General features: G+C 37.6%; 3 protein-coding genes across 3 annotated transcripts; all 3 read right to left on the minus strand.

Annotated features, from left to right (window-relative positions):
- Positions 1-2,997: 2,997 nt before the first annotated feature.
- On the minus strand, positions 2,998-3,927 carry LOC133967413 (olfactory receptor 2A7-like). Its single transcript, XM_062402838.1, has one exon. It carries the CDS (start codon positions 3,925-3,927, stop codon positions 2,998-3,000), a length of 930 nt encoding a protein of 309 aa, XP_062258822.1.
- Positions 3,928-6,663: 2,736 nt separating this feature from the next.
- Positions 6,664-7,599, minus strand: LOC133967500 (olfactory receptor 10G4-like). Its single transcript, XM_062402990.1, has one exon. The coding sequence runs from the start codon at positions 7,591-7,593 to the stop codon at positions 6,664-6,666; it is 930 nt and encodes a 309-aa protein (XP_062258974.1). The 5' UTR covers positions 7,594-7,599.
- Positions 7,600-11,638: 4,039 nt separating this feature from the next.
- Positions 11,639-12,574, minus strand: LOC133967581 (olfactory receptor 10G4-like). Its single transcript, XM_062403125.1, has one exon. The coding sequence runs from the start codon at positions 12,566-12,568 to the stop codon at positions 11,639-11,641; it is 930 nt and encodes a 309-aa protein (XP_062259109.1). The 5' UTR covers positions 12,569-12,574.
- Positions 12,575-13,498: the final 924 nt, after the last annotated feature.

Below are 13,498 nucleotides of genomic sequence, written 5' to 3' on the forward strand. Positions count from 1 at the left end.
TTAAAGACTGGCAATGCAACAGCTGTGGCATTAACTGAATTTGAATCTGAATAAAAGGCTTTCTGAGGAAGCTCAAAGACTGTGGCTCTTTTGTCAACATGTATACATACATACATATATACAAAGGCTATATACTTATGCTACAAATAGCTTGACTTGATTTCCTCAAAGTTCATGAAAACAGGTTTTAAGACAACTTTTAAACATTCATAATGAAATAAACAATTAAGAGTTCAACTGATTTAATTGAGCCATGAACTTTCTATGTCCCTTCTTCCATTTTGTCCAGCCTCAAAATCACATATTGGTTTTGTCCAATTGATAATGAATAGTAAATTATTGTGAATAGTTTTGATTAGAAATTTATAATAATGATATTCACAAAGATAACATTACAGAACTGTAATTCAACTGATCAATGAAAACTGATAGAAATCCGTCTAAGAATCTCCTAATAAATCCATAAATGAAAATGAATTAAGCGCGGTAGCAAAAAGATTAACTCAAAGTATGTGTTACTGGCAGGGTGGAGGCTCAACAACTACGATTAGAACACTTCACTGAAGCATCAACACGCAGCTATTAAATGAAGTATGTTCAGTATTGTTTATCATAGGAAGAGGACAACAAAAAGTGACGCTCAGATGTTTCAGTAAAACAACAAACAGCATCTGTTTACAACCGAGCATGATCATTTATTTTGTTCTTAGGGGCCTTACCGATATTTTTCCCTCTTCACACTAGGGAGAAGAACACAAAAGAAATGTACTTTCATATCTTTCTTGTTTCTTTATGGTCACATCCATCAGCTGCCACAGAGGCAGGGAGTGGACAGTAGAGGGAGCTCTTGAGCTGTTACATGACAGTGATAGTCAGCAGGTACTGACACGGTGGTCTGTGGAGGGCTTCTTGGCAACAAACAGGCTCCTCCCTGGAGAGGTGTGGACACAGACTCCACCTCTAACCCACAGGTGTTTGTCCAGAAGATGAGGACACAGGGGTCTTGTGGGAAATGTGAAAGACTGTGGAGCCTCCAGAATAAGAAAGAGGGGAAAGGAAACGGGTAGAAACCAAATTATTATCATGCAGGCGGTTAAAATACACCTAGAACTCTCATAGCTTATGTCCACTGCCCTATATGTGGATAAAACTCTGCTGTTGTATAGATAAATAAAGCTTCTCTAAACCCTTTTGAAGGAGAATTGTGAAATGGCAACGTCTCAATCCGAAATAATCTTCGGCTGCCCTCTGACCTGGATTATCTAACCGCTGAAAATGTGATGAAACATCCCTCGCTCTTGTGTAAGAAATAAAAATTCACAGACATCAAGTTACCGGCTTGTCTCAGAGGGAAGATAACACATTTGTTGTGTAGTTTCATAAACAGGACAGCTTTTCACTGTGTTTAGTTTAACCAGGCTTAGAGGTAATGATGTCTAATCTGCTGTTTAGCCGGTAGCAGTCAGATTTATCCTGAGCGTCCCCTAGGGCTTGGCTTTTAACGTTTATGCGATTAAAAGGCCAAAACACCTGACACCTGACCTGACCCCCCCCCCCCCTCTCTCTCTCTCTCTCTCTCTCTCTCTCTCTCTCTCTCCCTCTCTCTCTCTCTCTTCTCTTCTCTTCTCTTCTCTCCCCTTTTTGCCAACCGCCATAGATGTTCAGAAGCACTTTGTAACCTGGTCTAGATAAGTGACATTCAAATAAAGTTATTATTAAAAGTTCATATGACTCATGATGTGTGAGTGACAGCAGGAACACAACACTGACTTGTCTCTGTCCTCACTTGCCCATCTCATGTACCTGAATGTTGTGAGTCTATCTCCAGATGCAGAATTAACCTTAAATTAAATATTCTTTCCAAATCATTTTTCATAAGTCCTGAATTATTTTTTTAACTTAAAGAATGTCCTTTTCTTATTCCTCAAATTCGGATTGAGGACATGTCGTTATAGGAACAGCTAGATAAGTCCTTGGGGAAGAAGTCTTTTCTGCATCCATCATCACAGCTCATTAGGGGTCAGTGTCGTCTCCATGTAAACAAGTCACTGGTTGCTATCCACTTGAGACTCTCCCATTGAGTTGTTCTATGTTGCGAAAGATTGAGAATATTATTGAAATTAAAACAAAAGTGGAACAAATTTGATTTAAAGGTTCTGAACACCAACACAAACATCACCTGAGAGCTGTCTCTTTACTTTTCCTTTTTGTCTCCAAAAGCTTCTGACCCATCCAAGAAAAGAAGAGAGTGTTATCAAGGTCGCAGCTCGAACCACGTCTACCAAAAACTAAAATATTAAACTATTTATATTCATATTAAGGCATAAACATATATAATAATATAATGTTGAATCATATTTATTTTTATTAAAATATTTGAGAGAATCCTGTGATATGATATGATACATGTGATGAGGGATGCAGTATTTCAAGCCATGATGTAGAAACTGTAACATGTCCACTACATGTAACTTAACCAACTAAAAGAATAAAAAAAGTCATAATCTTAATCTCAATAATAGTAATAATAATAATACTAAGATTATTATTATTATTATAGTAACAACAATAATCATAGAAAACATTAACAATATACATTATTTATTTATAAAGCATCTTTTAAAACCCAGTTAAGGTGCTTTAAACATTTTCAATGACAAATTGATGACAAACAATAAGAAATTATTTAAAAGAAATATGAAGATATCACAGCAATAAAGCTAAGATAAAGATTTGTTTTTACAGATGAGACAAAATAAAATAAAACATAAAATTATAAAATTATAAAGATAGACTGTAGGGAGAAAACTTTAACTTTAAAAGGTTTCTTTAAGAGAGATTAAGAGATCAAGACAGATCTGCTCACGGAGAACTAACCTTAGTTAGACTCTGAATAACATTACAGAATTAAATCTGCTGCATTACTTCCTCCTGACGAAGATGAATCTGTTTTGTTTCTTTTTACATGGAAAAAATTAAAGTAAATCAGATAAAAGGTCATTTTCTTCCACCTTGGATTAATAACAGAATTCTATTTCGTATTTTGGTCAGTTTGAATCCGTATATTAAAGGATTCAGCAGCGGAGGAATGAGGAGAAATTCTATAGCGATGAAGTTTTGAAGGCCCTGAGGCAAATCTGTGGAGCCAAACCGCATGTACATCAAATCAAAAACTATCACAACAAGGAACGTGGTCATGGTAATCAAATGGGGCAGACACGTCTGCATGAACTTTCTACTGTCGTCTTTGGACCTCACACAAGTTCTAATAATATGCATGTAGGTCCAAATGACGAAAACCCCATGAAAGCAATAGATTAAAATTATCGCAGATGAAACTGCCTGGTTTGAAAACGTGTCGGCTTCAGAGCAGGCGAGTTTAACGATGACCCAGTTCACACAAAAGAGTTTCTGTAAGTGTGCGCCACACAGCTTCAGTCTGGACGTTAGCCCGACATTGATGGAGAAAAAAAAGAAAGGTGTGAGCCAGGAGAAACACACCAGCTGAGAGAGCCTCCTCTTGGACATCAGAGAGTGATAGTGCAGCGGTCGACATATAGCCAGGTACCTGTCATAGGCCATAACTGCTAGATTGGACAACTCACAGCAGGCAAACGAGTACATGACAAAAGCCTGGAGGAGACATCCTGCATAGGAGATTTCAGGAGCAGGCGACAGCAGATCTAGAAGAAATTTAGGGTAGAAACCTGTGGTCCCGTAAAGTCCATTAACACAAAAACTGCACAACAAGATGTACATCGGCTCATGCAGGTCTTCATCTAAGATAATGATGGCGATGATAGAGATGTTGAAAAACAGAATCATACAGTAATACAGTAAAGTGAATGAGAAGAGCGTTATTCTGTAACTAAATGACTCGTTGAAACCGACTAGAATGAAACTTCTAATGATAGAAACATTTTCCATGATCAGATAAAACAAACATCACACCTCTCTCTTCAGAATCTACAATTCCTGTGTTTCACCATCTGTGGTGACAGAGTACGAGGGTTCAGGTGTGACGTGGTCATGTCGCTTAAAAGGTCTCCATCTCCCTCTACACCTTCTATTAATAACACCTTCGGCAACAACAACAAAACTAAGGGGAATACAAAAAAGTTGTTGTTTTTGTTGAGCAAGTGTAGAAGTGAACAAAACACAAAGCTAGTTTGACAACATGAGATATGTTAAGTCTTTATTAGTCCCACAATGAGGATATTTGCAATTTAACAAATAATATAAGTTTTATAATAAAGTTATATTCAAATAAGTTTTGATTTCATTCAGTCTTACTCATGAAGCACATTGTGTGTAACAGTGAGGTATATTGATTAAGATTTATTTTAAATTAAGCATTTCAATACTGATCAGTGGAATAGTGTAAAACCATGGCAGCAAATTGTGTATATTACCACATGCATGAGTGATATTCAGTGTTATTAAAGAGCTGCACTTTAAATTCAAATTTTAATCTGTTTTACATCAACAACACACAACTCATATGAGCTACTGTATACATTTTCATACATGGCTAGAGTTCCTGATTAAGTTTATTATTATGACCAAAGACTGTAGGTAGAGATGGACGACATGACGGCCCCTTTAAAAGTGAAGCTGAAAGAATCTTGATCGCCCCCTGGTGGCTGCAACCACTGAATTTAGTTTAAGTGTTACTTTTTACAGTAAGTTTAGTCTTGATAAGTTATTTGATGCAATAACACAGGATGAAATGTCATGATTGACAGCACAGATTGTCAACAGGACTTCAAAACGAATCCTCTTACACATATTTTCAAACAAACATTTCATTGCACCTGTAAACCGTAGCAATATGGTACAAAATGTATGAGACTGCACATTGGATCTGAACTGAGGAACACACATTTCAGTAGTGTCTTGACATGCCACACAGGAAAGTAACTACTTAATCATGTCTTTGTGTTTACTTGAATCTACTCATGTGTTTTAATGTTTCAGTGCTAACTCAAACAAACCTGTCATAATACAGTAACAGTGCATTCACAATTAATCTGCTCCCGGGAAGATCCAGAGAGGTAAATAGTCATATTTATTGTCAGCGTCCCCTCGGGTTTGGCTTTTAATGTTTATGCGACTAAAAGGTCAAAACACCTGACACCTGCTCTTCAAAGAGAAACTCCTTGATTTCTTATTCCTCAAATTCTGATTGAGAACACGTCATTTTGGGAACAGCTAGATAAGTCCTTCTTGGGGATGAAGTCTTTATGCATTCATCATCACAGCTCATTAGGGGTCAGTGTCGTACCCACATAAACGAGTCACTGTGTTCTTATCCACTTGAGACTCTCCCATGGAGTTGTTTTATGTTGCGGAATATTGAGAATATTATTGAAATGAAAAAAAGAGTGGAACAAATTTGATTTAAAGGCGGTGACTTTAAATTTTTCCTCCCTGTCTCCGAAAACTTTTATGTTTTTTTCAACTGAGGATTAATTATGACTCATTCAACAAAAGAAGAAGAGAGTGTTAATCAAGGTCGCAGCTCAAACCACGCCTACCAAACACTCAAATATGAAACAGTTAATATTCATAAACAGACATATATAAGAATAAAATGTTGAAGCAAATTTATTTTTATTAAAATATTTTACAGATAATCTGTGATGTGATGTCAATGTTTGAGGATACAGTATTACATTGCATGATGTAGAAACTGTAACTAGTCCACTACATGTAACATTACCAACTAAAAGGATAAAAACTGTTATAATATATATAATAATATGTTTAATAATAACATATTATTATTATTATAGTAATAACAATAATCATAGTAAACATTAAAAATATACATTATTTATACAGCACTTACAAAACACAGTTATAAAGTGTTTTAAACATTTACAATGACGAATTGAAGACAAAGAATTTGAAGATATCATAACAGTAAAGCAAAGCATTTTTTACAGATGAGACTAGAGTAAACAACAGATAAAATAAAACATTATTAAATGATCAAATAGACTGTACGATAAGCACTAGGAGAAAGCGAACTTTAAAAGGTGTCTTTAAGAGAGATTTCAAAGAGGACGAGGAGTTTATCAGATCTGCTCACAGAGCCCTGACAGAAAAGGTCCGGTCCCTCTGGGTCCGGTCCCTCTGGTCCTCAGCTAGGAATGTGGAATGGTGAGCATCCGCTGAGGGCTCAGGTTACAACCAGGCACACATAGTGGGAGAATATCGGAAATGTAATAAGGTGCAAGTCCAGAAAGGGCCTTAAAAGTCAGCAGTAAACTCTTAAAATCAATTCTACGATTTACTGAACGCCAATGAAGAGAAGTTAATGCATTGATTCGCTACATAACGCTATTGTATCAAACACATATTTGAATTGAATTTGGATTTTATTGAGCCAAATCACAACATAAATTATATCTTGCCACTTTACATAGTAAGGTCAAGATTTTACAATATTCAGTTTACACTGAGGTATGCAGTCCTCATGTGGATCAAACCGAACCATCCGGACGTGAACCAAACATCAGTTCTTTGGACATGATCCTTGAGTTAGACTCTGAATAAACATTACAGAAATATTTTCTGCTGCATTACTTCCTCCTGACGAAGATGAATCTGTTTTGTTTCTTTTACATGAAAAAACCTAAAGGTAAATCAGATAAAAGGTCATTTTCTTCCACCGTGAATTAATAACAGAATTCTTTTTCGTATTTTGGTCAGTTTGAATCCGTATATTAAAGGATTCAGCAGCGGAGGAATGAGGAGAAATTCTATAGCGATAAAGTTTTGAAGGCCCTGAGGCAAATCTGTGGAGCCAAACCGCATGTACATCAAATCAAAAACTATCACAACAAGGAACGTGGTCAAAGAAATCAAATGAGGCACACACGTCTGCATGAACTTGACCCTGCCGTCTTTGGACTTAATGCTGTTTGTAATCAGATGCATGTACGTCCAAACGACGAAAAACCCGTGAGACACATAAATGATAATGGTTGCATAAGAGAGGATATTATTTGAAAAGGTGTCGGCTTCAGAGCAGGCGAGTTTATATATGATCCAGTTCACACAAAAGACTTTCGGGATATTCGAGCCACACAACCTGAGTCTGGACGTCAGGATAACACTGATTGAGAAAATACAGAAAGGTATGAACCAGGAGAAACACACCAGCTGAGAGAGCCTCCTCTTGGACATCAGAGAGTGATAGTGCAGCGGTCGACATATAGCCAGGTACCTGTCATAGGCCATAACTGCTAGATTGGACAACTCACAGCAGGCAAACGAGTACATGACAAAAGCCTGGAGGAGACATCCTGCATAGGAGATTTCAGGAGCAGGCGACAGCAGATCTAGAAGAAATTTAGGGTAGAAACCTGTGGTCCCGTAAAGTCCATTAACACAAAAACTGCACAACAAGATGTACATCGGCTCATGCAGGTCTTCATCTAAGATAATGATGGCGATGATAGAGATGTTGAAAAACAGAATCATACAGTAATACAGTAAAGTGATGGAGAAGATGGCGAGTTTGTAGTTCGTCGTCTCATTTATCCCAGAGAGGGTGAAAACTCTCACAACAGAAACATTTTCCATTATCAGAGAAATAAATCTTCAAATCTTTACCTTTCCAATGTTACATCAAACAGTGAGAGATCACAGACAGAGGCTTTACACTGGGCTGCCTGGTCTGACTCTCTCCTCCTTCCACTCCATCTTTTATAAACAACTTCAACGAAAATGATGCATCAGGGAATTCAAACTCTGGTGTCACAATGAGTAACCTGATACGTCATTTATTTTATTTTTCAAAGCAAGTATTTAAACAGTAATATACTTCAAGTTGAACCATAATTATCAGAAGTTAAACACTAGTGTTAAATAAACCTATTAAATTACCAGATTTTCTTATTAATTTGTAACTATGAGATAAAACAATTGAATTATTATGTAACTAATTACATAATAATTATATTACCTTTTAGATGCAGCATTTCAATACTGATCAGTGGAATAGTGTGAAACAATGGCAGCAAATTGGTTATATTAACACATGCATGTGTGATATTCAGTGTTATTAAAGAGCTGCACTTTAAATTCAAATTTTAATGGATTTAAATCAACACACAACTCATATGACCTACTGTATACACTTGTGTACATGACTAGAGTTCCTGATTATGTTTATGGTTATGACCAAGGACTGTAGGTAGAGATGGACGACATGACGGACCCTTTAAAAGTGAAGCCGAAAGAATCTTGATCGCCCCCTGGTGGCTGCAACCACTGAATTTAGTTTAAGTGTTACGTTTTTACAGTAAGTTTTAATTTTTATTAGTCATTTGATGCAATAAAACAAAATGAAATGTCATGATTGACAGCTCAGATTGTCAACAGGATTTCAAAATGAATCCTGTTGCACATATTTTCAAACAAACATTTCATCGCACCTGTAAACCATTAGCCTGGATGCCAGACAAACTTAGCCCCGCCCACAACATTTGAGGTCGGGAAGTTCGGTCTGGAGTCGCTCCGTTGGGGAGAAATTATGCCCGACCAGGCCAATCAGATTGTCAGGGCGGACTTTATACGATGATGGACAGATGATCAACGGTAACGTAATCAACCACGTCATCGAAGTGCCCTTGGGTTGAATTCGTTTTCAACAAACATGCCTGCCGCTGGCGAGCTGAGATGTGTAGATGCTGCCATTGAGTCTGTTTTAGAAGACATCGACAGCGCATTCATTTTTAAAGAGGAACAGAGAACGTGGAGGCGATGCCAAAGCACCGCGCTAATCCCTATCGCGCTGGCGCTTGGCTGTTCACACCGGACACTGAAGCGACACTGAACCGCCGGGCAGCGCTAATAATATCACCCGTTGATCCAGTAGTATTCAAGCATATACTTACTTGTTGCTCTAACATTAAGCCACAGTGTCCCAACATGTGTCCTCCTTGGTGTTGTCTTTATACAACATGTCCCGAGGATCATACAACTCACCCCCTCTCTCTCTTTTTATCTTTATCACTGCTTGTGTGGCTGTAGTGGATGGGCAGAGGGGGATATTTAATAATGTCATTGGTCAAATTAAAACTCCAGGACAACAGAAGGGGACTTCAAAGTATGGGATGCATATTTGATCATTTATATCATATAAAATATGTCATCAATATAGTTTAAAACCGTTTTTCAGTGTGTTTCCTGGTGCGATACGCTCGCGTCAAGTGCAAAAAATAGACTCCACACCGAAGCGATCGCTGCACGGCTTTGTGCCGGTCACACCGGAGGCTGAAGCACAGCGCTGCGCCAAGGCTGCCTCGCGGTGCTTCAGTCTTTGGTGTGACCGGCACAACGTTTTAACATGGGAGTGGATGGGAGCCAGCTGTTATTTAAGGCTTGGCGCTGCGCTGAAGCGTGCGGTGTGAACCCGGCGTTAGTAAATAACTGACAATGCGTCGCTTAGCATACGTCACATACTACGTTGCTCTGATTGGTTGTAGGTCTATCCAATTGAGACAAGAGGCATTTTTTTTTCTGGTTCGGTTGAAACACGCCCCATAATCACAGCCCAATGGAGCGGTCTCAGACTCACATTCTGACTAGAATTGTGAGTCTGACAACGTCAGGCTAGTAAACCATAGCAATATGGTGCAAAATGTTTTGAGATGAACATGGCTCCTTTCTTCCTGGAGCAAATGCCCCTTCCACTTGGTTCAGTCAGGTGACCTCAGCTATGACATCATACCATAAAACCAGGAAATGCTGAGTGGCCTCCTCCTGCACATTGGATCTGAACTGAGGAACACACATTTCAGTAGTGTTCAGACATGCCACACAGGAAGGTAACTATTGACTCATGTCTTTGTGTTTACTTGAATCTACTCATGTGTTTTAATGTTTCAGTGCTAACACAAACAAACCTGTCATAATAACTGTGCATTCACAATTAATCTGCTCCCGGGAAGATCCAGAGAGGTAAATACTCTTATTTATTGTCAGCGTCCCCTCGGGTTTGGCTTTTAATGTTTATGCGACTAAAAGGTCAAAACACCTGACATCTGCTCTTCAAAGAGAAACTCCTTTGATTTCTTATTCCTCAAATTCTGATTGAGAACACATCACTTTGGGAACAGCTAGATAAGTCCTTCTTGGGGATGAAGTCTTTATGCATTCATCATCACAGCTCATTAGGGGTCAGTGTCATATCCACATAAACGAGTCACTGTGTTCTTATCCACTTGAGACTCTCCCATGGAGTTGTTGTATTTTGCGGAAGATTGAGAATATTATTGAAATGAAAACAAAACAGGAACAAATTTGATTTAAAGGCGGTGACTTTAAATTTTTCCTCCCTGTCTCCGAAAACTTTTATGTTTGTTCAACTGAGGATTAATTATGACTCATTCAACAAAAGAAGAAGAGAGTGTTAATCAAGGTCGCAGCTCAAACCACGCCTACCAAACACTCAAATATGAAACTGTTTATATTCATATTAATGCATAAACATATATATGAATAAAATGTTGAAGCAAATTTATTTTTATTAAAATTTTTTACAGATAATCTGTGATGTGATGTCAATGTTTGAGGATACAGTATTAGATTGCATGATGTAGAAACTGTAACTAGTCCACTACATGTAACATTACCAACTAAAAGGATAAAAACTGTTATAATAATAATAATAATATATTATTATAATTGATTTTTGTTTTTACTATAATAATAATAATATATTATTATTATTATAGTAAAAACAAAAATCATAGTAAACATTAAAAATAGACATTATTTATACAGCACTTACAAAACACAGTTATAAAGTGTTTTAAACATTTACAATGAAAAATTTAAGACAGAATTTGAAGATATCAAATCAGTAAAACAAAGCATTTTTTTTTTTTTACAGATGAGACAAGAGTAAAAACAAGATAAAATAAAACATTATTAAATGATCAAATAGACTGTACAATAAGCACTAGGAGAAAGAGAACTTTAAAAGGTGTCTTTAAGAGAGATTTCAAAGAGGACGAGGAGTTTATCAGATCTGCTCACAGAGCCCTGACAGAAAAGGTCCGGTCCCTCTGGTCCTCAGCTAGGAATGTGGAATGGTGAGCATCCGCTGAGGGCTCAGGTTACAACCAGGCACACATAGTGGGAAAATATCGGAAATGTAATAAGGTGCAAGTCCAGAAAGGGCCTTAAAAGTCAGCAGTAAACTCTTAAAATCAATTCTACGATTTACTGAAAGCCAATAAAGAGAAGTTAATGCATTGATTTGCTACATAACGCTTTTGTATCAAACACATATTTGAATAGAATTTGGATTTTATTGAGCCAAATCACAACATAAATTATATCTTGCCACTTTACATAGTAAGGTCAATATTTTACAATATTCAGTTTACACTGAGGTATGCAGTCCTCATGTGGATCAAACCGAACCATCCGGACGTGAACCAAACATCATCTCAAAGCAAACACACTAAGTTCTTTGGACATGATCCTTCAATGAACCTCAGTTAGACTCTGAATAAACATTACAGAATTATGTCTGCTGCATTACTTCCTCCTGACGAAGATGAATCTGTTTTGTTTCTTTTACATGAAAAAAACAAAAAGTGAATCAGATAAAAGATCATTTTCTTCCACCGTAAATTAATGACAGAATTCTATTTCGTATTTTGGTCAGTTTGAATCCGTATATTAAAGGATTCAGCAGCGGAGGAATTAGGAGAAATTCTATAGCGATAAAGTTTTGAAGGCCCTGAGGCAAATCTGTGGAGCCAAACCGCATGTACATCAAATCAAAAACTATCACAACAATGAAAGTTGTCATAGAAATAAAATGGGGCACACACGTCTGCATGAACTTTCTACTGTCGTCTTTGGACCTCACACAAGTTCTAATAATATGCATGTACGTCCAAATGACGAAAACCCCATGAAAGAAATAGAATAAAATTATAATATATGAAACTGCCTGGTTTGAAAACGTGTCGGCATCAGAGCAGGCGAGTTTAACAATGACCCAGTTCACACAAAAGAGTTTCTGTAAGTTTGCGCCACACAGCTTCAGTCTGGACGTTAGCCCGACATTGATGGAGAAAAAAAAGAAAGGTGTGAGCCAGGAGAAACACACCAGCTGAGAGAGCCTCCTCTTGGACATCAGAGAGTGATAGTGCAGTGGTCGACATATAGCCAGGTACCTGTCATAGGCCATAACTGCTAGATTGGACATCTCACAGCAGGCAAACGAGTACATGACAAAAGCCTGGAGGAGACATCCTGCATAGGAGTTTTCAGGAGCAGGCGACAGCAGATCTAGAAGAAATTTAGGGTAGAAACCTGTGGTCCCATAAAGTCCATTAACACAAAAACTGCACAACAAGATGTACATTGGTTCATGCAGGTCTTCATCTAAAATAATGATGGCGATGATAGAGATGTTGAAAAACTGAATCATACAGTAATACAGTAAAGTGATGGAGAAGATGGCGAGTTTGTAGTTCGTCGTCTCATTTATCCCAGAGAGGGTGAAAACTCTCACAACAGAAACATTTTCCATTATCAGAGAAATAAATCTTCAAATCTTTACCTTTCCAATGTTACATCAAACAGTGAGAGATCACAGACAGAGGCTTTACACTGGGCTGCCTGGTCTGACTCTCTCCTCCTTCCACACCATCTTTTATAAACAACTTCGACGAAAATGATGCATCAGGGAATTCAAACTCTGGTGTCACAATGAGTAACCTGATACGTCATTTATTTTATTTTTCAAAAGCAAGTATTTAAACAGTAATATATTTCAAGTTGAACCATAATTATCAGAAGTTAAACACTAGTGTTAAATAAACCTATTAAATTACCAGATTTTCTTATTAATTTGTAACTATGAGATAAAACAATTGAATTATTATGTAACTAATTACGAGAAAAGGATTATCAGTATCACAGACTCCTCACAATAAAAAAAACCACATTGGTTGTGTCTAAAACAATTCATGATCATACGCTTCACGGACAAGTTAAATCAATTGAAATAGAAAGGGAAACTGTTGATTTAAATGCCTTATTTAATATGTCCACTTAGCTTCGGCCTTTTCCCTTTTTGCTGTTTTCAGATATAATTGCCAGAAAATGTGCGGAAAATGGGATCTGGACATTTTCCAGAATTTGTATTTCAAATAAATATAAATGTATAACGACACATTTAGTCATTTATTTAGTCATTTTATATAGTTCTCCTCATCTCTCATCTCATTTTCATCCGCTTATCCGGGGTCGGGTCGCGGGGGGAGCAGCTCAAGCAGGGGGCCCCAGACTTCCCTTTCCCGGGCCACATTGACCAACTCTGACGGGGGGATCCCGAGGCGTTCCCAGGCCAGTGTTGAGATATAATCTCTCCACCTAGTCCTGGGTCTTCCCCGAGGTCTCCTCCCCACTGGACGTGCCTGAAACACCTCCCAAGGAAGGCGCTCAGTGGGCATCCTTA

This window comes from Platichthys flesus, chromosome 13, assembly GCF_949316205.1.
Source record: "Platichthys flesus chromosome 13, fPlaFle2.1, whole genome shotgun sequence".
NCBI lineage: Eukaryota > Metazoa > Chordata > Actinopteri > Pleuronectiformes > Pleuronectidae > Platichthys > Platichthys flesus.